At 42.4% G+C, this 26515-nt stretch overlaps 10 protein-coding genes across 10 annotated transcripts; 5 read left to right on the forward strand and 5 right to left on the reverse strand.

Moving 5' to 3' along the window:
- Nucleotides 1-533: 533 nt before the first annotated feature.
- Nucleotides 534-3420, reverse strand: V1514DRAFT_86812 (OPT oligopeptide transporter protein-domain-containing protein). Its single transcript, XM_066930163.1, has one exon. The coding sequence runs from the start codon at nucleotides 3382-3384 to the stop codon at nucleotides 778-780; it is 2607 nt and encodes an 868-aa protein (XP_066782905.1). The 5' UTR covers nucleotides 3385-3420; the 3' UTR covers nucleotides 534-777.
- Nucleotides 3421-9935: 6515 nt separating this feature from the next.
- Nucleotides 9936-10720, forward strand: V1514DRAFT_86819 (uncharacterized protein). The gene has a single exon (XM_066930164.1). It carries the CDS (start codon nucleotides 10246-10248, stop codon nucleotides 10636-10638), a length of 393 nt encoding a protein of 130 aa, XP_066782906.1. The 5' UTR covers nucleotides 9936-10245; the 3' UTR covers nucleotides 10639-10720.
- An 82-nt stretch (nucleotides 10721-10802) lies between these two features.
- On the reverse strand, nucleotides 10803-13937 carry V1514DRAFT_320396 (uncharacterized protein; the record flags this gene model as incomplete). The annotated part of the gene is made up of 5 exons (XM_066925997.1): nucleotides 10803-13484; nucleotides 13549-13647; nucleotides 13709-13723; nucleotides 13781-13837; nucleotides 13905-13937. 5 exons carry the CDS (start codon nucleotides 13935-13937, stop codon nucleotides 10803-10805), a joined length of 2886 nt encoding a protein of 961 aa, XP_066782907.1.
- Nucleotides 13938-14517: 580 nt separating this feature from the next.
- V1514DRAFT_294680 (40S ribosomal protein uS2) lies at nucleotides 14518-15931 on the forward strand. The gene is made up of 3 exons (XM_066925400.1): nucleotides 14518-14713; nucleotides 14985-15055; nucleotides 15116-15931. The coding sequence occupies exons 1-3, from the start codon at nucleotides 14624-14626 to the stop codon at nucleotides 15741-15743; spliced, it is 789 nt and encodes a 262-aa protein (XP_066782908.1). The 5' UTR covers nucleotides 14518-14623; the 3' UTR covers nucleotides 15744-15931.
- V1514DRAFT_332037 (GPI-GlcNAc transferase complex, PIG-H component-domain-containing protein) lies at nucleotides 15861-16916 on the reverse strand. The gene is made up of 2 exons (XM_066927780.1): nucleotides 16239-16916; nucleotides 15861-16181 (listed from the first exon to the last, which is right to left on the reverse strand). Exons 1-2 carry the CDS (start codon nucleotides 16812-16814, stop codon nucleotides 16047-16049), a joined length of 711 nt encoding a protein of 236 aa, XP_066782909.1. The 5' UTR covers nucleotides 16815-16916; the 3' UTR covers nucleotides 15861-16046.
- An 86-nt stretch (nucleotides 16917-17002) lies between these two features.
- On the reverse strand, nucleotides 17003-18707 carry V1514DRAFT_368077 (pseudouridine synthase). Its single transcript, XM_066929892.1, has 2 exons — nucleotides 18413-18707; nucleotides 17003-18354 (listed from the first exon to the last, which is right to left on the reverse strand). Exons 1-2 carry the CDS (start codon nucleotides 18592-18594, stop codon nucleotides 17073-17075), a joined length of 1464 nt encoding a protein of 487 aa, XP_066782910.1. The 5' UTR covers nucleotides 18595-18707; the 3' UTR covers nucleotides 17003-17072.
- On the forward strand, nucleotides 18659-20260 carry V1514DRAFT_332043 (P-loop containing nucleoside triphosphate hydrolase protein). Its single transcript, XM_066927781.1, has 4 exons — nucleotides 18659-18702; nucleotides 18775-19142; nucleotides 19195-19258; nucleotides 19334-20260. Exons 2-4 carry the CDS (start codon nucleotides 18881-18883, stop codon nucleotides 20097-20099), a joined length of 1092 nt encoding a protein of 363 aa, XP_066782911.1. The 5' UTR covers nucleotides 18659-18702; nucleotides 18775-18880; the 3' UTR covers nucleotides 20100-20260.
- Nucleotides 20261-21581: 1321 nt separating this feature from the next.
- On the forward strand, nucleotides 21582-23968 carry V1514DRAFT_332045 (uncharacterized protein). Its single transcript, XM_066927782.1, has 2 exons — nucleotides 21582-22201; nucleotides 22252-23968. The coding sequence occupies exons 1-2, from the start codon at nucleotides 21723-21725 to the stop codon at nucleotides 23837-23839; spliced, it is 2067 nt and encodes a 688-aa protein (XP_066782912.1). The 5' UTR covers nucleotides 21582-21722; the 3' UTR covers nucleotides 23840-23968.
- On the reverse strand, nucleotides 23875-25174 carry V1514DRAFT_332046 (mitochondrial 37S ribosomal protein bS1m). Its single transcript, XM_066927783.1, has one exon. The coding sequence runs from the start codon at nucleotides 25127-25129 to the stop codon at nucleotides 23957-23959; it is 1173 nt and encodes a 390-aa protein (XP_066782913.1). The 5' UTR covers nucleotides 25130-25174; the 3' UTR covers nucleotides 23875-23956.
- Nucleotides 25175-25335: 161 nt separating this feature from the next.
- Nucleotides 25336-26514, forward strand: V1514DRAFT_332047 (uncharacterized protein). Its single transcript, XM_066927784.1, has 3 exons — nucleotides 25336-25769; nucleotides 25829-26266; nucleotides 26337-26514. The coding sequence occupies exons 1-3, from the start codon at nucleotides 25376-25378 to the stop codon at nucleotides 26438-26440; spliced, it is 936 nt and encodes a 311-aa protein (XP_066782914.1). The 5' UTR covers nucleotides 25336-25375; the 3' UTR covers nucleotides 26441-26514.
- Nucleotide 26515: the final 1 nt, after the last annotated feature.

Here is a 26515-nt window from a genome sequence, read left to right on the forward strand (position 1 = left end):
TGGATTAACAAATTGAAGGGCTGAACCACCTAAATAAGATTTGAAAAGAATGATGCACTTTTCGAGAGTGGCGGGTTATCCGATGTAAGCGAGGTAATCCCGGACGACCTGGACAAAATCTTGAGCCTTGTCTTTTCCCTATATGATTTCTTGATCTTTGGAAACATAACATCTGAAAGCGGATTTGAATAGGCACTCCAGCTTGCACCTCTCTAAGTTGGGTGATCTCGGCCTGTTGAGTACGAGTCAGAACATATAAAGCGGCAACTTCTTGCTGTACCCATTGCATAAAATCTGCGGCGTTGGCTTGTTTTTGATTTTTCAAAAAAAAAAATTATTATCTTTTGAGTGCACAGTAGTGATTTGTTATACTGTGAGAACCCCGGGGAGACGGACCGAGACTGGGATTGACCAAGGGATGACATATTTATAAAAAAATATGAGTCTATGTATATTTTACATGAGGGTAGCTTGTATTGAAGTTGAGAAGTTAATATATGGATTAAAATTAGCTCAGCTCAAACCTCTTTGAGCATAGTTAGATCGGTTATTGTATTCGATAATGTCCAGTTAAGCGCCCGGATAGTTACGCAGCGTTGTTGCCTTTTCTACGTAAGAAAAATATATGCTATCTGTCTTGTTTTTCTACAATGTTATTATTACGATTATTTATCAATTATCATTCTCATATCAGTCATTATTCTAATTGTATGTATATATAACTACGTCCATTCACAACTCAAAAAAAAATCTGCTTCTTCCAAAAACCAAGGATCATCATGACCAGGTGCCATCTGCCACTCCAAAATAGCCACCTTCAGCTACGCTGCGGAGCGTCGCAACCTCCTTACCATCCACTCCTGCACTTGAAACTTTGTTTCCCCACCAAACAAGTGTTTTGGGTCTGTATTGCAATGCCAAGAAAATCAAAATTCCAGAAAAGGCCACACCAGCCGTAAGTGCTGATGACAAAATGTAATTATACTTGGCCCACCATGCCAAATACCTTTTGCGAATGTAATACATGAATGCAATAGCAGCATACATTCCAGGAGTATAATACGACAGATTGTACGTCCAACTAAACCGCGTGATGCCACCCAAAAACAAAACTGGATGAAACAAGCGAAGCTGAGTTGGAAACAGTTTCTTAGCATAAAATACTGGCAATGCAATTAATGCTCCAATAAGAAAGCAATATTTCAGAATAGGATATAGCTCATCGAAAGTTCTGTGTGGACCAATCACGCCAAGAAGAATCGACTGCGAATACAGAGTGTGCACAAACGTACATGTAAAGCGCGATACCTGTGTATAACTGCAAAAATTCGGAAAGCCAACCAAAACTTCAAAAGCACCTGCCGAGGCAAAAATCTGAATCAAAGTTGCCAAAAGCTGTGCCCGAAAAACGGCTCTTGGCGGAAGTTTGGAATAGTGTGCAAGTTTTTGGTCGCCCATAAATGTCTCAGACTGATCATCTAATGCAAAACCAAAAGTTCTTGTAAAAAGAGAAGCTAGTCCATTTCCAGGTACCAAATATCCACCAATTATAGTGCTCAGCATATTCATCGATAAAAAATATCCAGTTGATGCATATAAAACGATGAACGGAATAAGAAGAGCTACTGAAGCAACAAGTACCACAATAATAACCCAAACCGGCGTAGTTGTGGGAAACGCGGCCATTGCCACGCACCCAATCACAAAAGATATCGCAAGCACAACCAAAAACCACCAATCAGGTACCTCGGGATATTTTCTCATTAAAACTGACACTGGATCATCAAATTGCTCAAATGTCGACATTTTGCGTTTTCGCAGACCTTGGAAAAACCCTTGTATCGCCTCTTTAAACACGTGCCATTCGGTTAAAATAATATACATAAACCCGAAAGTGTAGATAACATAAGTAACTGCTTGCGTCATCAAATTTCCGGCTGAAATGTAAGGTGGAGAATATTGCTTATACAAGTCGACATCCAGTTTTCCATGTCTCAAAACCTTTGATACATTGTACACATTTCCATATCGATCGTACACATCGGCTGTATTCGGTGGAATGTAAGCGGTATACTGGTAGTTAGTATAATACATAATAATAATGATGATACCGCCGAGCAAGGTTCCCAAATATCGATTCAATGTAGTATAAAACGGCAAAATCAATGGTGTTGAATAGTTAATAACAGACCAGTCAAATGACGTAATTGGATTATAGCCTAATCCAATACGAGAGCCCGTGATAAATGCAAGATTTTTGTTTTTAGGAGCAATCCAAGTCATCCAATTAAAAGTCGCAAGAGCCGTGAACAAATAGTCAGGAACAAAAAAATAGATAAAAGAAATTGCGAAAAAAATGTTGAAAAACTTGTATTTCGAAAGAGACCATCCGTTAATGACTTGCTTTTTCTCCACATTGAGAAGCGTTTTGTTTAACTGAATTGTTGGTAAAATAGTAGGCCATACAGCTTTCACTGGATAAACAGCCCATCTTCTTAATATACCACCAAATCCAAGTCCGAAAAGTTCACTAGTAAGCCCCATGACAACCGTGAAACCGTATGACATCCACGTTTGACCATAAAACAACTTGAGACGCATCACTGGTGCGTAATCAAGAAATACAGCACCATGGGCTCCAACATTGGTAATAATAGTGACAAACATCTGCTCCTTAAATGTCCAAGGTCCTGGATTAAGCCTCATGCCAAAAATTTTAACATCAGGAAGAATTCGAGCAGCTAATTGACCACAAGGAACAGACAAGATTTGAATAACTTGCGATGAAAGAGAAAAAGACGGCTGACGAAAAAGTAAAATTTGATTAACAAATGAGCCAACAGCTACCCAAAAAAAGCCAATCAAATATGCACGTAATGTCTCGACAGGTATAGTAGGATCGTCTGTAGGACTGCAAACGGATCTGACCTCCGGATAAGGAGAGTGAAACTTTATTAGGGCCGCTTCAAGACGCAAGTCTAAATCATATAACGCGGGCCCTTGGCCATAAGCTTCTTCGCCTTGTATGAGAAGTTGAATTTTGTGCAAAGATTTTTCCGGATAATTAATGTCGTCTTTAAAATAATCGAAAGCATGAGTCACAACTCGAAGAGACTCAGTCACATCTAGGGTGTTCAGTTTCCCAACAATGAAATCGGCATCTTCAGTAAGAATGTCGTCCATATCTCCTGAGGTCTGGATACGTGCTATGATAGCATCTGGCTCATGAGTATATGCTCCATCAACAGTAATTGATACATTTTTCTTTTCTGAATATGATGATGAGTCTCTTGATCCCGGATCAGACTGGGAATCATCAATGCCGGTTTCAGAGACGACACCCAATTGATTCGTAAAATCAAAATCTTTAGATTTCTCCGCCATTTCTGTTTAACTATACATAAGTTAATAAATATATAAAAAGCCAATAAAATAAAGTGTGCTTGCTCACCTTAAGTGTTGTCTGTAATAGTTATTGAAAGCACCTTCCAAGATTTTCACTTAACCTCCCCTGGAATATATATAGATATATTTTAGACATGCCCCGTTATTTCATCTTACGATAAAAGTATACTCAAAATGAAGTTGTTCCGCAACACATCATGAGACCCGTAGGATAAAACCAAATATGAGGTTTAATGTATAATGAGGCGTAAACCGCCCCACCGCCCTCTCGACTATGCTGTACCTTCAGTAAGATGTGTAAAGTAAAAATGTATTATGATTATATACCGATTCCGTGTTCCGGTTCTTCAATGGTGACAAAAATTTAAGCCTGCATTTGTGCCGTTTCAAAAAAAAAAATTTGGAAATTGCACCGTCGAAAGACATGCGCCATTTTGACTGTGGTTGTTACCATATAGACATTCTGTACTACTTTTGAAGGTTGCTTATAAAAAATTTATAGATCATATCAAAACTTGCTATATGCAATCGCTATTACCATAAGCATTACTTGATAAGGGGGAAATTCTTTAACCATTCAATTCAGACTTGGCCTAAACACTTGGCAAAAAAAAGCTTGTAATATATTATAGTTACGTATGTATAGTTACCGGGTACGCTTGGATACTCGCAAAAGGCCGCGATCGTTAATTTTTTCGTATGGAATTGCGAATTGCGTTCACGGCAGTAGCCGCACTCGTAAAAAATTGAGCCGTAAGTTTGATTTTTTTACATCTGTAATTATATATTACATTAGCAATAAGTACTTTTAAGACGTTAGTTACCTATTTATTTGTATTAGGATATATTATCCCAAAATTTTTTGCAGTCATAACTATTTGTAGCGATTGCGTAGTAAATTGAAAATTTATGGTGTAATGCCCGTATTGAAAAAAAAAAATTTGAAGGTTATAGAATAATGTAATGCAAGCACATTTTTAATTGAAATTTAAATTTGACGCGAACCTGGAAAATCGACCGAATGACGTTCACGTAAATACATATATTGTACGTAACTTGAGCAATAAATTACATAAATTACATATTTATTAGAACTTCTCAGCATGCCATGCGTTGGCTCAGAAACTGTGCACAAAACAGTAACAGTAGCAGATTTTCGTTTGCTATGATACTATAAATAACTTGAGTTCAATCTTGGCACAGGCCACAAAGAAAGAAGGCCCGCACTCAGGTCTATTCACAATCTAGCATTAGCCCCATTCAGAAACGATGTGTTGTGCTGTGCCGCGGGTCGTTAGGTCAGTGTATATGAATAAAATAAAATTTAAATAGCCTGTTGGTTTTGTTGTGTAAGGTTGCAGATGTTTCACTTCACGAGGAAAAATCGAAGTTACTGAAAAAACTAATCAACGAATATCATAAACCAGATGTAATAAGATATTGAGATAGAGTAGATGCAGTTATATGCATTAATTGCAGATATTTCAAGTCGAGCACTATCATCGTGTTTATTTTCGACATCGCTTTAATGTGTCAATATAGAAGTATTTTGTTATAACTTTCAAAGACGATAATTACAAACCGTTATTCTGTAGAGAAATCATAAAAGGGTTAAAAATATATCTCTAATTTGCTATTGAAAACCCACATTTCTTGTGTGGCCTATGCTGTTTTGTGGAATATGGCTCTGAAGGGGTCGGAGGTACTTGTTATGATTCGCGGTTGTTGGGTACCAAATCCACGAGAGGTCGCAGGTTACATTCAATATTGCCCATATCATCGGTAGAATGACAACATATGAAATGTTTTTCTTAACCGGCATCTTCTCATGTGAAGAATGTTGGCCGTTTGCCTAAGTAATTGCGAGCAAGTCCGCAAAGCTTCTGATTGTTAGTTGTGTATTACCGATATGAAGCTTATTCTAATAAAGACAAAAGCATTTTTTTTCTTAAAGTCAGTAAAAAGAATAACCTACAGCATAATCGTACGTCAAATATGATAAAAATAGAATAACAAAAATAATTAAATAAACGGTAAATGTTCAAAGTTTGAGTAATTCCTTACTTGCATGCAGCAAGATCATGGACGTAGTCATTTATTGTGAGGTACACAATGACTCAGACGGACAGACTCCTCCATGCTAAAACCTGGTTGTGAATTAACTACAAATCGTAGGATATTTTGAGTATGAATTGGAATGTACCGCAATTATGCCGGTAAATGCTGCTTATGTTGCTTGCACCGTTCGCAACATTCGATATTAGCACCGTACAAGAGTTCTCCCGATTCGCATTATAGGTACCTATCCTGTATTTTAATTAAACGGACATTATTGTAGTTACGTTGACATCGAACAATTCATGGTTTTCCTCAAGATTGATCAGCTATATATGTATCATAAAAAGTGCGTGTATAGTTTACAATTAACCAATGCCATCAATACCGCCATAAAATTAGGAAACTATCAACTGTTAGTCATATGCATGTTTATATAATTATCCTTGTTAATAATCCCTGCAGTTACCTTATTTTAAGTTGAAACATTCTTCAGATAACTACTAACTATATTAAATCAATTATCATTAACAAACAAGGCGACTGACTGCCCGGCTTATTAGGAAGTTTGTTTATATGCTTAATGCTGCCATAATCTGATGGTATAATTGGACAGTGAAAGTTGTGCAATTCCAAGCACGTTTCCAACACTCAACAGCAATGAAAACTGGCTATGGTGAAGTTGAAACTACTCAATCAGAAAGGAGGTGTAATACTAACTGTCATTTGAGACATGATAGGCGTGACGACTGCATTCATTTAGCAAACCGTTTACAGCAGAACGATGTGACAAGTGTAAGGGCATTGTTGTGCCATATAGGGCTGTTCACAGTACGATATCTGCATGGCTTTTCAATATCCGCATCCGCATCTGCAATGCCAAAAGCATGCGGATATCTATCCGCAAAATTATCTGCAAAGAAAATACATGCGGATACGATTATCTGCAAAAAAAATGCCTGCGGATATGATATCTGCAAAAAATCATCACGTGACTCGTATTTTACTAGGGCGAGCGAATTAAAAGATCTTTGCCTTAATATGATTATATTATAATTAAAAGATATATTTTTCTTCCATTTGGGAGCTCTGACAACATTGCAAAGTGAAAAATAAGACGCGTCACCCTTACAAATGTTATTGTATGTTTGAGTAAAAGAGTTACGTTAAAACACTTGTGCCTGAACTTGCAAACAATAAATAGTAGTCTAATTCACAAGCTTAATTTTTAGTTTTTCTAACATCTATTATTTATAAATATTAAACATATTGACTACTTATACTGTTGCTTTGATTTATGGTAAATCGATATCGAATCAGAAGTTAAACAATAGGCCTCGTACTGTTTGCTGTGTACAAACTGTGTAACTAACTAACGTAGGTCATTACCGAGCTGGACACTGCTTTCACTACCCCCGAACAAAAAGCAGAATTACAGCACCACAATGTTTATAATAAAATTAAATGTTTTTAAAAAATAGAATTTACAACTAAAATAAACTATTTTGACAAGTGCGTGCAGTGTGTTCGGTACTGCGGCAGATGCTACAATGAGAAACACTCTGTTGGTGCTGTTGACAAAAATCACCAACTTCCCGCAAATCCTGCTCTGGCTGATTATCAACACCACGTTGTTCCAGCAGCGCTTGTCCTTTCCCTATAGTAAGGCTCCCTCTTTTCTGGAGCTTAGTCCTTTTGGCCCTCCGACGCTTGGCTAGCGCATGGTTGGCCTCTTGAAGCACCTTGATCTCAAACCTCAGCATGGCCAATTCGTGAATTGTTGCCATTGTACCCTTTGTAAACTGATCAACAGCATTAATAATAAGTGTTGGAGAGCTACTTCCATGGCGCGCAATCCGAGTTTTAAGAAAATCCGACTGCGAAGAGGCCTCTGTTGGGTTAGAAGGCGTCTGTGAGAGCCAATGCTGGGTGTCGCGTACAGGAGAGCTAGGTGGCGTTGGAGTCCGTAACCTCACATCCAGCTTTGACAAGACAGTTTCTAGACTGAAAGGCACTAATCCAGGTCCTCTAAATCCGCCTTTAACATTTGCTACTGTAAAGGCTGAGTAGAAAGCCAACTTGAAGGCGATCAGAAACTCCTGTTTGGTCACATGGGTGATACGCGACCTCACAAGCATCTCAACCTCCCGTCCGTACACCCGTTTCAATGAACCAAAGCAACCAATATCAAGGGGCTAAAGCAAATGTGATGAATGAGATGGCATACAGACAGTTATAATATTTTTTTCGACGCAAAGCCTGTTGAATTCGACGTTGAATTCGACCGAGCGATGGCTCTCGTGGCCAATAACCAACATCCGATATACACCCGTGGTGCGACGAGCAGTATGTGTGTCGAAGTGCTTTATCCATTCCAGGCTGGTATCATTGTTAGTCCATCCATTCTCAGTAGTTCTGATGGCCCAGTCGTGCCGAAGGTCGGCTTCTGAGTACCAAGGTCCAAGGTGGTACACGCCCTTGAACAGGATGAATGGCGGGACACACCAACCATCTGCACACACTCCCTGGCTCACCGTAGCCCATTTCCGGTTACTAGGTTGTACTGTTTTCGCCCTTCCACGTCATTCGACGCGTTAAACGACCATTGCTGGGTTGATAATGCCCATCGCAAAGCCCGTCTCGTCGAAGTAGTAAAGATCACAATCTTGAATGCCGCACTTAGCCCTCATGCTCTGTACGAGCTCAAACCACGCGTTAATTTTTGCCGGATCTTCGCATAAGGCTCTTTGGTAGTCATAACCATGATTAAATTGCATCCGGACCTCTGGCTGTCTCTTGACAAACTTCGAAGACCAGTTCTTCCCGACGCGTCCCGCGTCGCCCTCTGGCAGCAGAACATTGGCCATAGCTTCCACATCAGCAAGCCGGGGTAGAAATCCTCGCGCGTCTAAATCCAATATGTATCTTAAAAGAGTTTCCTCCTCTAGTCTCGTCAGTCTCATCGAATTGGGGATGCAATCTTGTCGAGAGCGTCTACCCTTCAATCTGTAAGCAAGAGTAGATTTTAAGACTTCATAGATCTTTGCAGCAGCTCGAATGCTTAATTTTGGGGTTCTATGTATAGCCTAAATGGCTAACAATAAATGACTTTCATTTGAAGACGATTCCATTTTTTTTGGCACAGAAATGATGCTTTAGGTAAAAGACGTGTGGATTGTAGTGGAAGTGTCCAGCTCGGTAACGACCTACGTTACCACCTGGCTAACTTACATAACTTATGCTAATAGTTATGTAATATTAAAACATATTCTTACTAATAACCTTAACCTAAACCCTATTTATACAAAGCTAGTTTTAATTGGGACATTATCTGCATATCTGCAATTATCTGCAATATCTGCACGTTGCAGATACGATATCTGCATAAAAAAAAGACTGCAGATATTCATCCGCTGCAGATATCGTATCCACATCACCTGCACTATCCGCAATCCGTGAACAGCCCTACTGCCATAATATATTTTATTAGCCAGCAAGAGGAAGAACAGTTATTACGATTGGATGTGGTCATACATCTTACATGTATGGGCATGAAACAATTAAATATTAGTGCTGGGCTGTTAATGTAGGTAATCAAAGATGGAAGTGGTCTAGAATTGTTCGTCGTCGTGTACATAACACAGATAAATTTAAAAAACATAGTCTCCGCACCTAGCAAATCATACCACCAGGCGAGTGTGCGGATTTGGTATTTATAGGATGATAAACTTATAATTTGGCAACTCTTAGTATAAGTTTACCTCCTACGTAGTGAACGAAGCAGGATGGAAAATGAATTTTCTAATATGCAGTTTACAGTGATAGGTTTTGTTTAATATACATAGTGCTACAAAGAGAAGTGCACGTATCATTTATTTCTGCCATCAGTATTATTTGCACGTTACAAATTGAGCGCGCGTGTATTTAATTATAGCCAAGGTACATATAGATGAAGCGCACAAAAGCACTTTATGGACTGTTAGAACTGTTAGAAGAAATGACAAAGTTGGACAAGTCACCCAATATTCAGCAAAATCTTTACAACGAATATTGTGGTAAACCCGATCATTGTATATTCAGTCACGAGAACCGAGTCGTCAAGAATCTGAAGATGTTGAAATGTATTTTAACATATGTTTTGCGGTGGCTTACAAGTAAACCTTAAAGATGTAATTATTTGATTTAAATACAAGATTGGACATTCGCTCAATAGTAATATTTCGAAACTGTTGATTTTTCTGAAGTCAACATAGGATATTTTATAAAAGCATCCTATGTTGCAAAAGGGACTCTATTCATTCAAAATATCCGATTTGCAACACGGCATAGTTAGGACCAGCTACATAGTAGATCAACAACGACGACTTCAACAAAATTTAGTACAAAAATTACGTGTTTATTGAACAAACGCATCAATACCAATACCCAAAATATTTGACTCATGTGTTTTTTTCTGTTCTGATTTTGAAGTACAAGCTGGATATATAATGTAAAGTCAAACATATTTGCTTACTAAAGTTGATGGAATATGGAACAAGGCGCTGCCCCGAATCGCATCAGGCGAATAAGCGAAACTAAACACTTGGCTGGGCATAATTCGGTTGGCAAGACCTTGTGATTCTGAACTGTTTATAAATAATACCCAATACTTTTGTGACCAATACCAGAAGATATACGACATATTGTTCTTTCAATTCGATTTTCATTTTACTTGCAAAAAGAAATAAAAATGACCGCCGCTCAAATCACGACCATGATGATCTGTATACTTACCCGCAATTTTTCATGGGAAAGATTCATTCCGCTTTTAAAGAAGGCTTTGAGTCTGTTTGCAACCATCTTGAAACCCCGTCGATCAAAGATTTGTATAATTTCTTGGGTTATTGCTTTACGTTTGGTGAGTCTCTATTGCACCACCATGAGACCGAAGATGAACCGACCCCGACCCCGACCCCGATCCCGAATCTTAGCGCAATTTTGAATGGCATGAAGCACAACTTGTTCACGCACCTGGATGATGAAATTCGTGATCTTTCACCCGAAAGGTTGCGCGTGTTTGAATGGCCTGAACTTAAGCAAATCATCAATCAGTCTGATGCCTACGCAAAGAAAAATACTGATCCGTTCATTTTCTTGCCTTTTTTTACGTCACACATTGCCCCAGACAATCGAGATTAGCCTACCTTGCCTTGGCCAGTCAAGCGCATTCTTTTGCCTTACGTTTTTGCTAGAAAATATTCTGGATATTGGAAATATGCGCCTTATGCCATTTAATTTTTTTTTTTGGTCCTTATTGTGAGATCAACTATAAATATTATGCTATTAAAATAAATGTTGCCAACTTAAGTCAAAACTCCATGATTTCGTGCCTCATATATCTTCCGCAAACTATTATAATTTGCTTCTAACAAAATTTTCGCCCCCTTTGATACTCTCGTCACGCTCTTGTCGGAATCAGCAGCGACTAGTCTGCCGCCTTCGTCTTCGAGTTCTTCTTGATTTTCGGTCGAGCTATTATCCAGTACATTTCGTTCCCATGCCAGTGTTTCCGACAATTTGTTTTGACCAAAATAGTAGTCCTCGATAACCTGGTTAAACTCTGCCACGCCATGTTGCAAAGCATACAAAATAAAACCACGCGATAAAACAAACGTTCGTTCTGTATACAACTGTGAGTTCACAGTCGTGGTCGAAATGCCCTGGATTGCATCGTATCCGGCTTCATTAAAATATGGTGACTTGTTTAACACTAGTGATTGCAGGCTGACCAGTAATTGTAAAATCGAACTCGATTCCGGACGCCAATTCTCACTCGAACTTTCACCCGGCCACGTGCCTAGTAGGGACAAGCACACTTTTCCATCTTCATACAAGTTTGGATTCACTCGTCCAATGCCGTTGGTATTCCAAGAATGGAAAAAACAATTCGGCGACACGTTTGGGAATTCGGATGGAATCATAAAATCAAACATGAACGCGGCCAACTCGTAAGGTGTTCCAGCAGGTCCAAAAATTAGGGCTCGAAATAAATCAAGCCGTCCAACATATGTGCGCACATAAATTCCTTCTGGTAAAGATTTTTCTAATATCTGTCGCTCTTTAGCTAACCTTCGGTGATCTAATTTGTGCTCCGGAAAATTTAAGAAATGGTGACTGGCATCTGGTGCAGATTCAAGAATCAAGAATTGGCTATTTGATGACTCTTGTCCCGATATGTCAGCTAATGGCGATATTGAAAGTGCGACATTTTTGGAGTCCTGCACAATTCCCTTGTTGTTACTGTTGTCGTCGTCATTGCTCACGCTTGAATGATCTTCTTCGTTAACACTGCTTGCCCTGTCACTGATCCAACTATTGTCATAATTTCCATTAATCTCAACTTCATTGCCTTGTAAATCCGATACAGAATCGTCGACTTCAATCTCTTCCTGTTCATCGTCATCCAAATCACCCCATTCAGATGATGAAATTTCATCATAGCCCACATTTTCTTCATCTTCTTCATCGTCGTTCACATGACTTCGAATAACAACACTCGCAGGATAGTCAATCTCTTTAACCGGGGTTAAAAATCCAAGACGAATAGTAACCGTGCCATCAAGATTAATATTTACAATCTGACCAAACCAATCACAAACGTCAGACCTGGCATGACTACTCGCATCGGTAACAGCATCAGGTGCATGTTCGGCAGGACTGGCATGGCTTGCATGAGGCCTTCGCTCAGGAGTGGTCTGTCCCGATCTTAATGACAAAAACGACCGCGCAATCTGTTGCAGCTGAAGATTGCCTTGTTGCAAAAAAGCACGAGCAAATGAACTCATGATTCCTGATGGTCGTTCCGAGTCTTCGTTAGTATTGGTATGTAAAAACGGACAATGCGGAAGAAATACGTAGTCACCGATTTCGAAGTTAATGATAGAATGTGGAACAATTTCGTAGATGCTCACGTCTTCAGATTGGGCTGACAAATTTGCCGGTGAAATGTCATCAACACTGTTAAACCATCGAACCTGCGCCAAACGATCTTTCGCATTGACACTTTGGGTGACGCCAATCTTAACAAAATCAAGTTCGATATCTAATGGGTCGACTGAAGATTTTTGGTTTCGGTCCTTGAATCCAACGTATTGACCGGGCCAGATATCATGCTCATCCATATGTTCATACGGAACCAAGTCCTTAGCAAACTCTTCTGTTATCGATCCATTTTGCCAAAGCACCTTAACGGATGTATTAACAAACGTAACAATAAGTACGTTTAAATCAAACCCAGCGTATCTTTCAGAGCCAATTTCATTTACCCCGTACTTGGCATAAAGCGCCGCATCATTAAAAACCACTCGATCACCAATTTCCCAATTTGATCGATCAAGGTCTGCAAAAAATTGATATTCGACATCCGGATCAGACCATAAGGTTAGATCACTATTTAGATAATTAATGTAAAATTCACCAATTTTGGTTGCCAAAACTTGACCGATTTGATTACTGGCATGCACATCTATGGGTTGATTCGAAGATGGCGTGCGAATCCACATGCCGTTATGTATGCTTTGTCGTGGGCATTCAACAGTCTGATTGGGGAATATATAACCGGTCGGTAACATGATGTGCCTTGGCGGAATGCCACCAGGCGGCGCAGTTTTGTCCGCATCCGTTGGTACAATAACCCACGGTTTTTCACCCACGACCGGAATCCAAGCTATTGAATCGTCGGCGAACTTGACCGCCAATTGCATCGACACTTGATCAATCTCGCCCACACCGGAATCCTTGTTGTAAACCAATCTTCCTTCATCTGGAGTTAGGTAAAAATTTAAATCCGTTCCCACCACGTTGTGAACAACCTGATTCGATAGGGTGTGTTGCAATGATATCGTGACTGATGCGCTGATGATGGTGCCAGATTGAGTATCGAGCGGAGATCGCTTACAAACGTCACCGGGGGACAGGGCCCGGTCTATTAGTCTTATCGCAGAATCGGGAATAAGCCTTTTTCCTTGTGTTTCTGCGACTAATGACTTTTTGATTGTAAAAAAGTTAGTATATCTTGCTGTTTGGCCGCTTTCATAAATTTTTCTTTACCCATCCTTTCGGTGGCAATCCCCATCGGGTATAATGCGACACGATCTCGGCCGGCCCAGCAAATGAATCATAGTCCCAATCGATATAGTCTCGGACAGTCTACAGTAAGATATGTAAATGATGAATACAACCACGTTTGATCATGTAATATTTCACATACATCGTGCCATGTTCTCTGGATATACATTAGCTACTGCTAACACTTTTTGCACAAGTTCTCGGTAAAACATACCTGAATCACCCCAATTTCATTATTCCGGTTCGTGTATACCACGTCGTCTATGTAGAACTTGTCTTGCGGTTAGTTGAAAAAAGAACAAGGAATATGAAGTTCAAGTGAGGATGAGAGCACATACCAATGGCGCTGCCGCGGTCTTATCGGATGCCATGAATCCTTCCAATTAGAAAGTCAGATATAGCTTTTATGCCGTTCGGACTATGTCCTCAATCAATCTGATTACTGGTACAAAAGCCCGTGGCGACGTGTTGCGGCACAGTGGTTCTTTGGCAAATAAATTACGTATATATGTAAACCTTGATAGATCGTCCAAAGCGGCGCGTATACATATATATACGGATGAACCGTTGCGGCAATCAGCATTGGGATTTTACCAAAAAATACTACAAGTACGCTAATGTACGACATTGGTGCAAACTTATTATCGTTCTTTGGTATAAGAATCCTGTTTTATAATCTGAGCCGTTATCTACAGACGCATGACCTGGGCCGTCCAACGGATGCAAGCCGTCAACGTTAATTAATTAATGAAAATCGTGCCAAAAAGTCACGTGGTGCCAAGTGCTTGTATTAGCCCTAGCGGCACGTGCAGCCAGCGTGTAAGTCTTTAGGGCTCGTTCCCGGGCGCAGGCTCCCGTAACAAAACGCAGTCACGCACAATAGGCCCAAATGGCGGCCAGCTAAGCAGCGCCTGCGAGCTGCTGTCAACAACAACTTGCATCCACCGAACCGCGCCAAAGTGCTCACAACGCCTAGCGCTGGTGCCCTATTCTCAGCTGAGTCCTCGAGTCAATCCTAGCAAGTTCTTTCCACTCATCACCACCTTCACCACCAGCAATGCCTGTTCCAGCTATCTTGAACCCCTCTCAACAGGACATTGAGCTCCTTTTGGCCGCTCAGGTCCATCTTGGAAGCAAGAATCTCCAGGTGTGTGCATCAATCATCGTTTAAATCGGAAGTTTCATAAGAGATCTACACCATGTCTGTGTTGGCAACGTACAATAGAAGAGAACTACAGTGCTAGTGTCAGTTTTTGCAGAGATGTTTTCAGTAAAAGTCATTTGAGTTCAATATCTTCTATTACATCGTGTTGGCATGGTTTATGATTACTATGGACCTTCACTTTTTATCTCAAACCGATTTTATTTATTATTTTTTTTAAAAAATTTTTGCGGATTTGGGCTAACGTTCATTACAGACTCATATGGAGCCTTACGTTTACAAGACCCGTGCCGATGGTGTTAACGTCATCAATCTTGGAAAGACCTGGTATGTGAAAGAAAAATAAGGCAAAAAGACCCTATTTGTCTAACCAATGTTTTCAAACAGGGAGAAGCTTGTGCTTGCTGCCAGAATCTTGGTCACCATCCCAAACCCGGCTGATATTGTTGTTGTGTCTGCTCGTCCATATGGTCAGCGTGCGGCCCTGAAATTCGCTTCTCACATTGGAGCCACTGCCATTGCAGGCAGATTCACCCCTGGTACCTTCACAAATTACATTACCAGATCGTTCAAAGAGCCCAGACTCATTGTCGTTACTGACCCTCGCACTGATGCCCAGGCCATCAAGGAGGCCTCTTACGTCAACATCCCGGTCATTGCCCTTGCCGATACTGACTCTCCTACCGACTTTGTCGACGTTGCCATCCCTACCAATAACAAGGGAAAGCACTCCATCGGTCTGATTTGGTGGTTACTTGCTCGGGAAGTCCTGAGACTGAGAGGCGTTTTGCCCAGATACGAGGCCTGGTCTGTTATGCCAGATCTTTACTTCTACCGTGATCCTGAGGAGGCCGAGAAGGACGTTGTCGAGATCCCCGCTCCGGCTAAAGAGATCGAGGCTGCTCCTGCTGCCGAGATCAACGAGGAATGGGACGTCAACCTTTCGTCTGCCAACCCGGCCGCTGGCTTCGATGCCACGGCTATCACTGCCGAGGCTGCTGGTGAATGGGAGTAAAAAAAAAATTAATAATTTAAAAACAACGTGTTTGGATTGGGAAGCTAATTTATCGATTTTTTTTTTATTTTCTTAATGAATGGCAAAATAAAAAGCGATTAATAGTAGATGAAAAAAGTCCTTTTTTGTGCATAGTTTCTTTGTAACAATATATTTATCTAAAGAAATATCACGTTATGAACAACCTTTACATGAATTCACAACGTGTAGACCTGATTTAATTTCGTATTGACTCTGATCGCAAAAGTATTTACAATCATCTAGTTAACGAATATAATATAGTATAGTTATGTGATATGTACATCAAAATGCGTCTTTTACTTTCCATGTGCTATCTGTCGGCGGCCTCTTGGCCGGTAGAGCTGCCGTCTGCTGGAATAAGCATTTTCTAACATCTCTCCAAACTTCTTCAAGTATGGCTCTTCTGGGTAGTAAGGTCTATAAAATTCGTTAAACCCAAAAAAACAAAGACAACCCCGAATTATTGCAACTTACCGGAAATACTACAGATAGTCGACTTCGGTCCTTCACAATCACAGCCATGTAAAAAACAACCTCAAACCCCTTAAACCCTTCGTATAATATAACGTCTTGAACAAGCTCCACAGGAATAAATTGTGTGGAAGAGCTAAAAATTGTTGGCCCGGTAGATGTCAATTGAATGCCCAATCCGTTCATTACCAAGAAAGATTCTTCAATCGTTGTTCGCTTGCAAAACGCAAATAATGAAAGCAAGCCGGTTAAAAAAATAACCAAATCATATGACAAGCTCGTAATCTCTTGGCCGGTCTGTAAGAGCTTGATTGTTTGACTATGCGAACTAATCAACGTGGAATACCCGTAAGGTAATGCGACATGTTGTTGCTGCCGTGTATACCCAAGTCGTAACCATACAGATAAAATAAACAACCCAATAAAAAATATTCGAATACTGATTGCAGTGACATATGCAACCGTCAAATACTTTACTTTTGTCGATACTGTATACTTTACAGCATTTGATGTTGGAGCCGTGCGGCATATTATTTGGTTGCCATTTCTAAGTAACTTGGAATCTTTAATAGATTTCATTATAATAAAAATATGTCGTTATATATAATTAATTTTGTTTATCGTATGAGATAAATCCATTAGACCTTGACGTGTCAAATGTGACACTCAACTGCTGTTCTCAGATTTTAGTTGAAGGAAATTACATGGAACAGCTAATCCATATTCTGGAACGCATTGGCTTAGGGTTATTCTAACAGCTACAAATTGTCTATATTGCAACGAACTTTTTTGTTCTAAAAATGATGTGTTTTTTTTTTCCTTTTCCATATATACATTTCACGACAAATCACTCTGCTCTCGTTCTATTCGATTGTTGTCTGAATCTCTTTTCCCGGTTCTGACCGCTCTTTCTAACCACCGTTTGTTCAACACGCTGAAATGATCCATGCGTTCTCGCTTCGCCAATGGCACGTACTCGGTCAGATACTTCACTTGACCGTTACCTAATGCAACCTGAGTCTTCGTACTTGTATCCTTGATAGCAAACCGAGGTGTTAGTTCAAATATTCGGTCACGCACGATTGATTGTAAATGGTTTCTAATCGCACCATCCGTCCAAGTCTTTTCCACATCGATTCTAAGACCGCTAGTTTGCTTTTCGGCTTCATCTGGTAATGCTAAATCGGCAATGCTTTGCCATTTAACATTATCGCCAAATTCACAGTTGTAAAGTAGTAATGGAATGTCTGCCGCCATGTCATACAGCGGCTTGGATGCAAACTTATCAACATCGAGTAAGTCTCGAATGATCTCTGGCGGTTCATGACGTTGACCGACAAGAAACAAAATGGCAACAATGCACCGCACTTGATGCCACAAAAATGCGGTGCCTTGAAGATCAAAAACATAAAAAACTTCGTCATCTGACTCGGTTACTTTCAGGTCCATTGGTGATATTGAAGCTCTAAGAATCGTGCGTGCATAGTTATCAATCTGTTTAGATCCGTCCACTCGGCAAAAATTTCTAAAATCATGCTCGCCAATAAGATATGTAATTGCTTTTCTCATAGCTTGTATGTCTAAAGGCTCATGCTTGTATGATGTAAAAAAATATTTATAATGTCTAGATTTGCAACTGAACCTGGCATCAAATCCTTCAGGTGGATGCAAGCACACTTGATACACCCTAATATCAGGTCGTAGTAGTTTGTTTAACATGACAATGTACGATAACTCCTTGCTATCATTATCCTCGTTGGCTTGCTCTTCCGGGTTTAGTCGTGACCTGACCCTGAGTGAAACCACTTGTGAAAGCGCACTGACTCCCTTGTCAGTCCTGCCGCACCGAGAAAACTCACAGGCTTTCAAATCAGTCGCAGATTCAATCAACTTGCATGTTTCCATGGCTTTTAGCAATTCTCCTTCCACAGTAGGCGGGGCAGGATCCTGCAACAAAATGTTTAATCCATGATAATTCCACCCCAAATATGCAAACCGCAAAGCAATAAACCGTGTTGAATGTCGACTAAAATCAAACGGCCTTGGCCTTTTTGCTGACGTCTTAACCTTGTCGCCTGGCTTAATAGCGAGCTTGGAATCTTGAATAGTTTGACTATTTCTGTAATTTGGAGTTTAGTCGCACTTCATTGTTTAATATTACTAGGAAATACTCTTACAAATGTTCAAGAGCCTTTATACGGTCAATTAAAGCCTTTTTGGTCCAAAGTTCATAGTTTGAGCTTTCCATGGCAAATTTTTTTCGTTCTGATTTTTGAATCGTCAGGCAGGTTGAGAAATGTTTATCGCAAGTACGTTGATTAATGCCTTGAGCAAGCCTAAATATTCCACGAACTATCATGGAAAAAAACAAAAAATTTAGCACTGAACCCTGTTTATGTCAATGACATTGCCGTCGAAAAAAAAAACCAAATAAATCTAAAATTCTTTGACTTTTGCTCTAGTTGGTGTATGTGATTTTAGATATATTAAAAATTTTAAATTGGGAATTACTATATATCATATTTACATGGCGCATTAGCTGAAATTCGCGGTATGCAATGTGAACAGCAACCGGCTAGATCATAATAATTTACGACACGGTTGAAAGTCACCATATTTATTTTCTTTTAAAAGGGTCAATAGTTATGGCACAAGGCAGACGATTACTCCCTTTTCTTGCCGAGCAAGCTCTCGGAGTGTTGGTAACATCGATTGCCATGTACTACGGTTGGAAAGCGATAAGAGATCTCACGGATTCACGTTCGACCCAAAAAAAACAGAAGCAAGATACCGCATTGAAAAAATTTCTTGATCGGCGACCCGGTTTAACGCTTGATCTTGATGAGCATGAACAAGTCGTGATGGCCGAGGTGATTTCACCGGAGGACATTCACGTCGGATTTGACGGTATGTATAGCAAATCCAGCTCAAACCATTGAAAATGGCTGACAAACTGCAGATATTGGTGGTCTAGACGATATAATTAACGATTTAAGAGAAAGTGTTTTGTATCCTCTAACACTGTGAGGTTTTTCCAACTCATACAGTACAAAAAAATTTGGGTGCATTGCTAACGGTATCCATATTTATAAACATAGGCCCTCGTTTTTCACGCACAACTCTCCTCTTCTTCAAGCACCAAAAGGGGTTTTACTTTACGGCCCGCCGGGATGTGGCAAGACCATGTTAGCCAAGGCATTAGCAGCCGAATCGTCCGCCAATTTCTTAAACATCCGTATATCCACCGTGCTCGACAAATGGTTCGGCGAGTCAAACAAGATCGTCGCCGCCATTTTTTCACTGGCACTCAAGATTCAACCGTGCATTATTTTCATTGACGAAATAGATTCATTTTTGCGTGCGCGGCAATCCAACGACGGTGAAGCCACGTCCATGTTAAAGGCTGAGTTCATGGCTCTTTGGGATGGCCTGACTACCAACGGCCGGATTCTCGTGCTGGGAGCCACGAATCGACCGAATGATATTGATTCTGCATTTCTGAGAAGAATGCCGAAGCGGTTTTCAATAAACCTGCCGGCCAAGATTCAACGCAAGCGGATATTACAATTACTTTTGCAAGGCACGGCATTAGACGAATCATTTGATATCGATGCCGTTGTAGATCATCTGGAGGGCATGAGTGGCAGCGACATCAAGGAAGCATCAAGAGATGCAGCCATGGTAGCTGCTCGAGAGTATTTTCAACTACATTTCAAAGACCTCAAAAACGTTGAGGCTATAGACCCGAAAGACTTAAAGATGCGGCCATTAAAGACCAGCGACTTCTTTGTTGCTACATCGGCCGTGACTCACAACTCTGCTCCACCACGGCAGCAGGATCCGCTTGAAATTCCGGTTGACTAAGGTCGTACAATATGTATATTATGAGAAGTGCCGAATGTTAAAAGAGTTTTCATGTATAGTAATGAATCACGTAATCCACGGCGAAATCCGACACAAGTGAGCATATAGTTTGGCGATTAAGCCATAAATTACTGGATTTGTTGCAAGGGACTACAACGGTTCGTTAAACTAATACAAGTTAACTAGTTGGTAGAGTACTTATCGCCAAATCGACCCCACCTCAGACAAGCAATTCAAGAATAACAAGCTAGTTGAAAAATCTCGCTGTTTTGATTTGTAAAGCGCAACATCATGCCCGGATCACCTCCTTTCAAGGTGCGTGCCTTGTATGAGTACGTTTCCGATCATCCCGACGATTTGTCGTTCCCGGTATCGCAGATCATTACTGTAACTGCAGAGGAGGACGACGAATGGCTGAGTGGCCGATATTTCGACGCTTCTAGTGCGCTTCAAGAAGGCATTTTCCCGCGAAATTTTGTTGAAGTACTTGAAGAGGATGAAGGTCCAAAAGTTCCTAGTCATCCTTCCAGGCCGACAAAATCAGCTGCTGCCCCGGTCGTGGCTTCGCCTCAGTCGTCGACCGCGGCCACTTCGGAAACTCAAGCCCCCGTGGTCGCCCAACACCAACAGCCTGATCTAGTCACCCAAGTACAGTCAGAATCGGCACACCTGGTTTCTGCTGAGTCAGAGAATATTTCAATTGTCATTCCTTCTGCAGTGCCTGTTGCTGTTGCTGCTGCTTCGGCAAGCTCGGAGCCGACCCAATCTGGGGCAGGTCACAGCTCGTTTAGGGACAGAATCGCGGCGTTTAATACCAATGCGGCACCTTTGAATCCACAAGCAAAGCCTAAGCTGCAGTCTTTTGTGAAAAAACCATATGTTCCTGCTGCTCCATCAGCGTATGTTCCTGTCACGCCCGCACCAGCGACAGCGCCAGCGAAGCTTAAGCCCTTGGCAACCTCTCCGCAATTGGTGCCAGAGCAGCATACCAGCCCTCGTGGTAGTTTGGATGATGATCGGACTATTTATGCAGAAGAGTCTCACAATTCACATGAGCCGATCGTGACAGGCGGAAGTTTGAAGGATAGGATTGCACTGCTGCAACAAATGCAGTTAGAACAACAATCTCGGGCTACAAAGAAAAGGTCAAAGACGACGACTAAAAAAGCTGTAGAAGATGATGAATCTACTCATGTTGATGGGGCTGAGGAATCGGGCAGGCGGTCTAGTCAGGAGCAGCCGCGTCGAAGCCTTGATCAAGCGCGAACCAGTATTGATTCTGGAACGACCGTGGCGACCATTGCTGAGGACACAGGCGAGCAAGATGTGGCTTCTCCTGTGTCGGCAGAATTTGTTCCGACATCACCGACTAGAGTATCGATTGACCAGAGTGCACAGTTGCCTCCATCGAGTGAAGATTATGTATACGCTGAGCCGATTGTTGATGAACCGCTGGTCCATCAAGAACGGGATGACGAGGAAGAAGGGCAAGGGCAAGGGGAAGGGGAAGAGGAAGAGGGAGAGGGAGAGGGAGAGGAAGAGGGAGATGGCAAGAGCAGGGAAGATACGGAAGAGGAAGAGATTGATCCAGAAGTTGCCAGGAGACTGGCAATTCGGGAACGCATGGCCAAGATGTCTGGAGGCATGGGACTCCCGTTTGGTATTCCCGGAATGCCATTAGGAGTAGGAATTCCAAGTGTATACAAGTCTTCCAAGAAGCACGATGCTCAAAATGTGGAACATGAAGTTAAAGAGGAGGAGAAAGAGTACGTGAAGCAACGACCATTTTCCATATTACCAGTTGCAGCCCCGCAAGCTCAAGAAAAACAAGAAGAGGAAGAAGAAGAGGAAGAGGAAGAAAGTAAAACATTAGAACAAGATGAGGTGGAAAAGAATGAAGATGAAGATGAAGATGAAGATGAAGATGAAGATGAAGATGAAGATGAAGACTATGAAGATGATGATCATGAATACGAAGAAGAAACTCCCATAGAGGAAAAGGAAGAGAAAGAGGTAGCTACGCCGGCGGCGCCAAACGTATCTGTAGTCAAGGGTGATCAAGTGGATAAAATTAACAAAGGTGTTAATTCTATAAACCTCAGGTATTTAAAAAAAAATTGTTAACATTTCTACAAGCTAACTAGAAATTCAGTCAAACAACTGGCAATGACGTCGCAAGTGACCGAGAAATTGAAGAACCTAGCTCACAATATGAAGCCGAAGCTGAGCAAAACACTGATGAATCAGATGAAGCTTTTTTGCCATCTAAAGACGCTCAAAACATTACTGGTCTACCACCTCCAATTCCATCAATCCCGCCTGTTCCTACTTTGCCTGTAGCAAGGTCGAAGACGTTAGAAGTTGAATCTCTTGGTCATCCGTTACCCCCGGTACCTTTTAACCCTCCTGCGCCTCCGGCTCGGGCCAGCACGCTTCCGCCAGTGCCTCCGGTGCCTCCGGTGCCAGCGTCTCCTGTGCATGCAACTCCACCTGCACCGGTGACCTACGCTCCTCCTCCAGTACCGCAGCACTTTGCGCCACCACCAATCCCCAACGAGACGCACCCATCTCACAAGAGGCATTCTACTGTTGATATTGACCATTTGGCATTGCAGGCACAGCAGTATGTTTCTTCGGACAGCGAAGTTGCTGGGTATGAAGCAGATGACGATACTGATGCCAATGCGAGTTCAACTGTGGACGTCAAATCTCCTGCTTCTTACCAGCAACCTCCACCCAGAACAGCTGTTCTGCCGCCGCCGCCAAGCGGTGCTCCGCCACCACCACGAGCCCAGCAGCACCAGCCGCTACCACCGCCTCCACCACCGCCACCATCAAGCCCTGGAGCACGACGATCATTGGAGACAAGAAGATCGATTGATTACAGGCAGTCATCTGAAATTAGTCGATCTTTTGATCACGGCCGCAGGCAATCATTGGATGCTAGTGGAGTTTCAGGTGGGTTTATTGCCCGTGATATTGACCTTTCAGAATCCACAGGGTGGTGGGCGATTCCGGAATCGGTCCCACCGACGCTGCAGAACCGGGACAGTGAACTCACTTACGAAATTGAAGAGAGCACGCATTCGCGGCGCGGACGCGGGATCGTGAAACGTAAAGTGTACGTGCTTTACCAGGACTATTCGCAGTCTGTGATCACAGTTCAGTTTGACCGCCAGAACCCATCACACGTGAAGTTTGATCAGCAGCACTTGCCGCCGCCGTCGCCGCCGCTAAGGCAAGATCAGCTGGAAGACGCGTACAACCGGTTTGGAAAGCACGTTGTTGAAGTTGCCACTAAGCTAGTTGGCCAACTTGTTGGCGATGGTGATTCGTTCACGCTAGTCAGATACGTTGTGGGAAAGTTCGCCGATGCTTTGCCGCCGGTTGGTGTGCGCGCGCACGGTGCTGTGGTTTATGCTAATTTGGCGAACGCTTCCGTTTCACAATTTGACGAGATCAAGCCTGGCGACGTGATCACGTTCCGGAACGCCAAGTTTCAGGGTCATAAGGGAGGCCTGCATCAGAAGTACGTGCAAGAAGTGGGCAAGCCGGACCAGGTTGCGATCGTGACCGAATGGGATGGCACGAAGCGCAAGGTCAAGGCGATTGAGCAGAACAGGGAAAAGAGTAAGGTCAAGATCGAGAGTTACAGGATTGGTGATTTAAAGAGTGGGGAAATTAAGGTGTTTAGAATCATTGGACGTGAATACGTTGGATGGGATGTTTCTGATTTTTAAAAGAACAAGGCGAAGTCAAAAGGATATAATTTTTGCTTGTGTGAATCAGTTGATTTTTTTTTTGTTTGTATGTTCAAATTTGAATTCATATGATATGGTACATTTTATTGTATCTACTTATTTCTCATCTTCATTTTCGTTTTTGAGTGAATGAATTAACCTCTCGTAAAGTTCTTCTTCGGAAACCTGATTACTACTGTTGCTGTTGTTACTGACATCAGTTTCTTTACTTTCAGAGATGCGAACTGAATCGTATTTGGCCAAGTTGTCACTAAGTTCTCGGTATGAAGCAATGGTAGAACGTTTTGCAGCGGCCCCGACAGGCTTGTTTTCTTTAACGTGCAATTTGATGGCACCGATATTAGACACGCCCAAGTTCTCGATCGTGAACGGTTTGACTTGGAATCGGGAAAACCTTGACGCATTCGGGTTCTCTTCCGATGCGGTTACACCAGCAAGAAGTACGGCCGATTGCGTCGACGTGCGCGAAAACGGACCTAACTCGCGACCTGAGAACACGGCTTGTTCGACCACGCCAGACAAGGGCGTCCGGTAAGCCCTACCCTTAAGTGAATAGGACAATCCAGCATTTGCCCGGACCGAGTGCGTAAAGACTTCCAAATCATGTGCGCCAGTTTCGTATTTTGTGCGATTGGATGAAAAAGATGATGGTATTGTGGTAGCAGGAGGAGATTGATTGATTGATTGGCCGGGTGATTGCTTAGCAATCTGATTTAGCAAGTTAATGTCTTCTTCAGTCACTTTCAGGGAATTTTCAAGTTCCTTCTTGCCTATGCTTTTGAATTCACCCTTGGTTTTGCTGTTGATTCGTTGTTGTTCGGCCCAGACGTAGAGTAAGGTCTTGCCGGCATAATATTCCGTAATCTTGTCGTCATTCGACAATAGGTTCGAGAATGATGCACTGTTTGCAGCCAATCGCTGATTCAAGCTCTGAGGTGATATCTGTGGCTGGCTTACCGGCTTCTTGAGTTCGCGCACCCGCTTGAGCGTGCGGTAAAACCTGGTTGCCGGGTAGAACGACGTGAATCCTTCAATCGTGTCCACTTGTTCAACAACAACATGAGAAGACTTGGATTTAGCTGGCAGCGGTGCTTTCAGTCCAAAATCTCTCCTGGCAAACGCGACCGGAGGTGCCTCGATCACTTGCTTGGTCGGATACAGGCTCTGCGATGTCGTGGTCAACCGCTGAGGCAAACTGACAAGTCTCGAATTGCGCAGAGCAATTTGGAATTGGGTTGCACCACCTGAAGCTGCTGTGTGAGCCGTCATTTGAAGTTGTTTCCAATTGCCGTGCACAAACCAATGTTGAGAAAGAGGAAGCAGTGCTTCGGAACAAGTTAGTAACGAAAAAAAAAAGTATTGCTTTCGCACCGCCACGAGTGCACGGGTGGTGTGGCGGTGTAGCAATGTGGCGGTGCGGGCCTTAATTATTACTCCTCTTAAGCGAATGACCGCAGAAATCAATTAAACTAAACCCGACATCACAACAACGAACATACAACAGACGGACGAATCATGGCGAGCTCGGCAGGTCCTCCGTTGACGGAAGAGAACTTGCGGGTGCTATTGCACACAATTGAAGACCACCATCATCATCGCCGCCTCCCTGCAGGACGTCATGATCAACACCGTCAGCAGCGACTGGCCGACGACAGCAGTACCGGTGGTTCCGACGTGTTGTCGCTCATTGACCTGTCTGATGCCGATAGCTCTGACATATTTTCTGGAATATCACGGAGGCACTTTTCAGCTGCGGTAAGAGAAGTAGGAGCTGCGGCAACGACCGCAACAGAGGCGAGCACGCCAGAAGGAAGCGTGGTGAACTTCACAGCCAGACAGCGGGGCGCACGATTGCGTGATGATCAGCGACCAGTGCAGGGGAACCGGCACCGGCGACGACTAGAGAATGGTAAACTTGTTACATGTTTTTTGACTTAGGCCAGAAACTCGGGACTGACCAAGTTGCAGCTCGGATGTTGTACAACCCGCATGCTGTGCCGCCACAACCAGCTGATTTTTTGCCCAGCCCGACGTACGCCGTGCGCAGGACGGACAAAAATCTGGCCGATTTTGTCGTGTTGCAACAGGCAAAAGTACCAGAGGATTTTTCCTTGTATGACAATAATTTCAGTGACAAGGACGACCGACCGCATGTCGTGCCCCGGACGTTGAAGGACAGGGTCAAGAAGGGCCATTTGACCCAGCCATTTCTCAAGAGCTTGGAAGATGTCATTCGTGAGTTTGTTTTGACCACGATCACGACTGCGGCTACGGATACGAATACCGGGTCTCAGCAATTTTTTTACGAAAAAGAAGTCGATTTCGAAGCCGACACGGAACGATCGGACTCATTTATGCGGTGGATCGTGTACCAGATTGCCGAGTACTATCGAGTATCATGCTACAGTACGTGTATTCATAATTATGGGTGTTCAATGTTTTTGGATTGCTCTACTAATCTTGCTCTGCTTTTCAGCCAAAGTTGTAAGCAACGGACGCAGGGTGCCGTGCGTGGTGTTGAACCCAGCCGTGCCGGCAACATTTACGGAACCACCGAGGCCGATATGGTCCTACGTGTAGAATTTAGTTGTAAACCTAAGTCACAATAGACCACACTACCGAATGAAATATGTAAACTTGGAACCTCGAAACGCA

The sequence above is a fragment of the Lipomyces japonicus genome (assembly GCF_038497905.1).
Source record: "Lipomyces japonicus strain CBS 7319 unplaced genomic scaffold V1514scaffold_23, whole genome shotgun sequence".
In the NCBI taxonomy this organism is placed as follows: Eukaryota; Fungi; Ascomycota; class Lipomycetes; order Lipomycetales; family Lipomycetaceae; genus Lipomyces; species Lipomyces japonicus.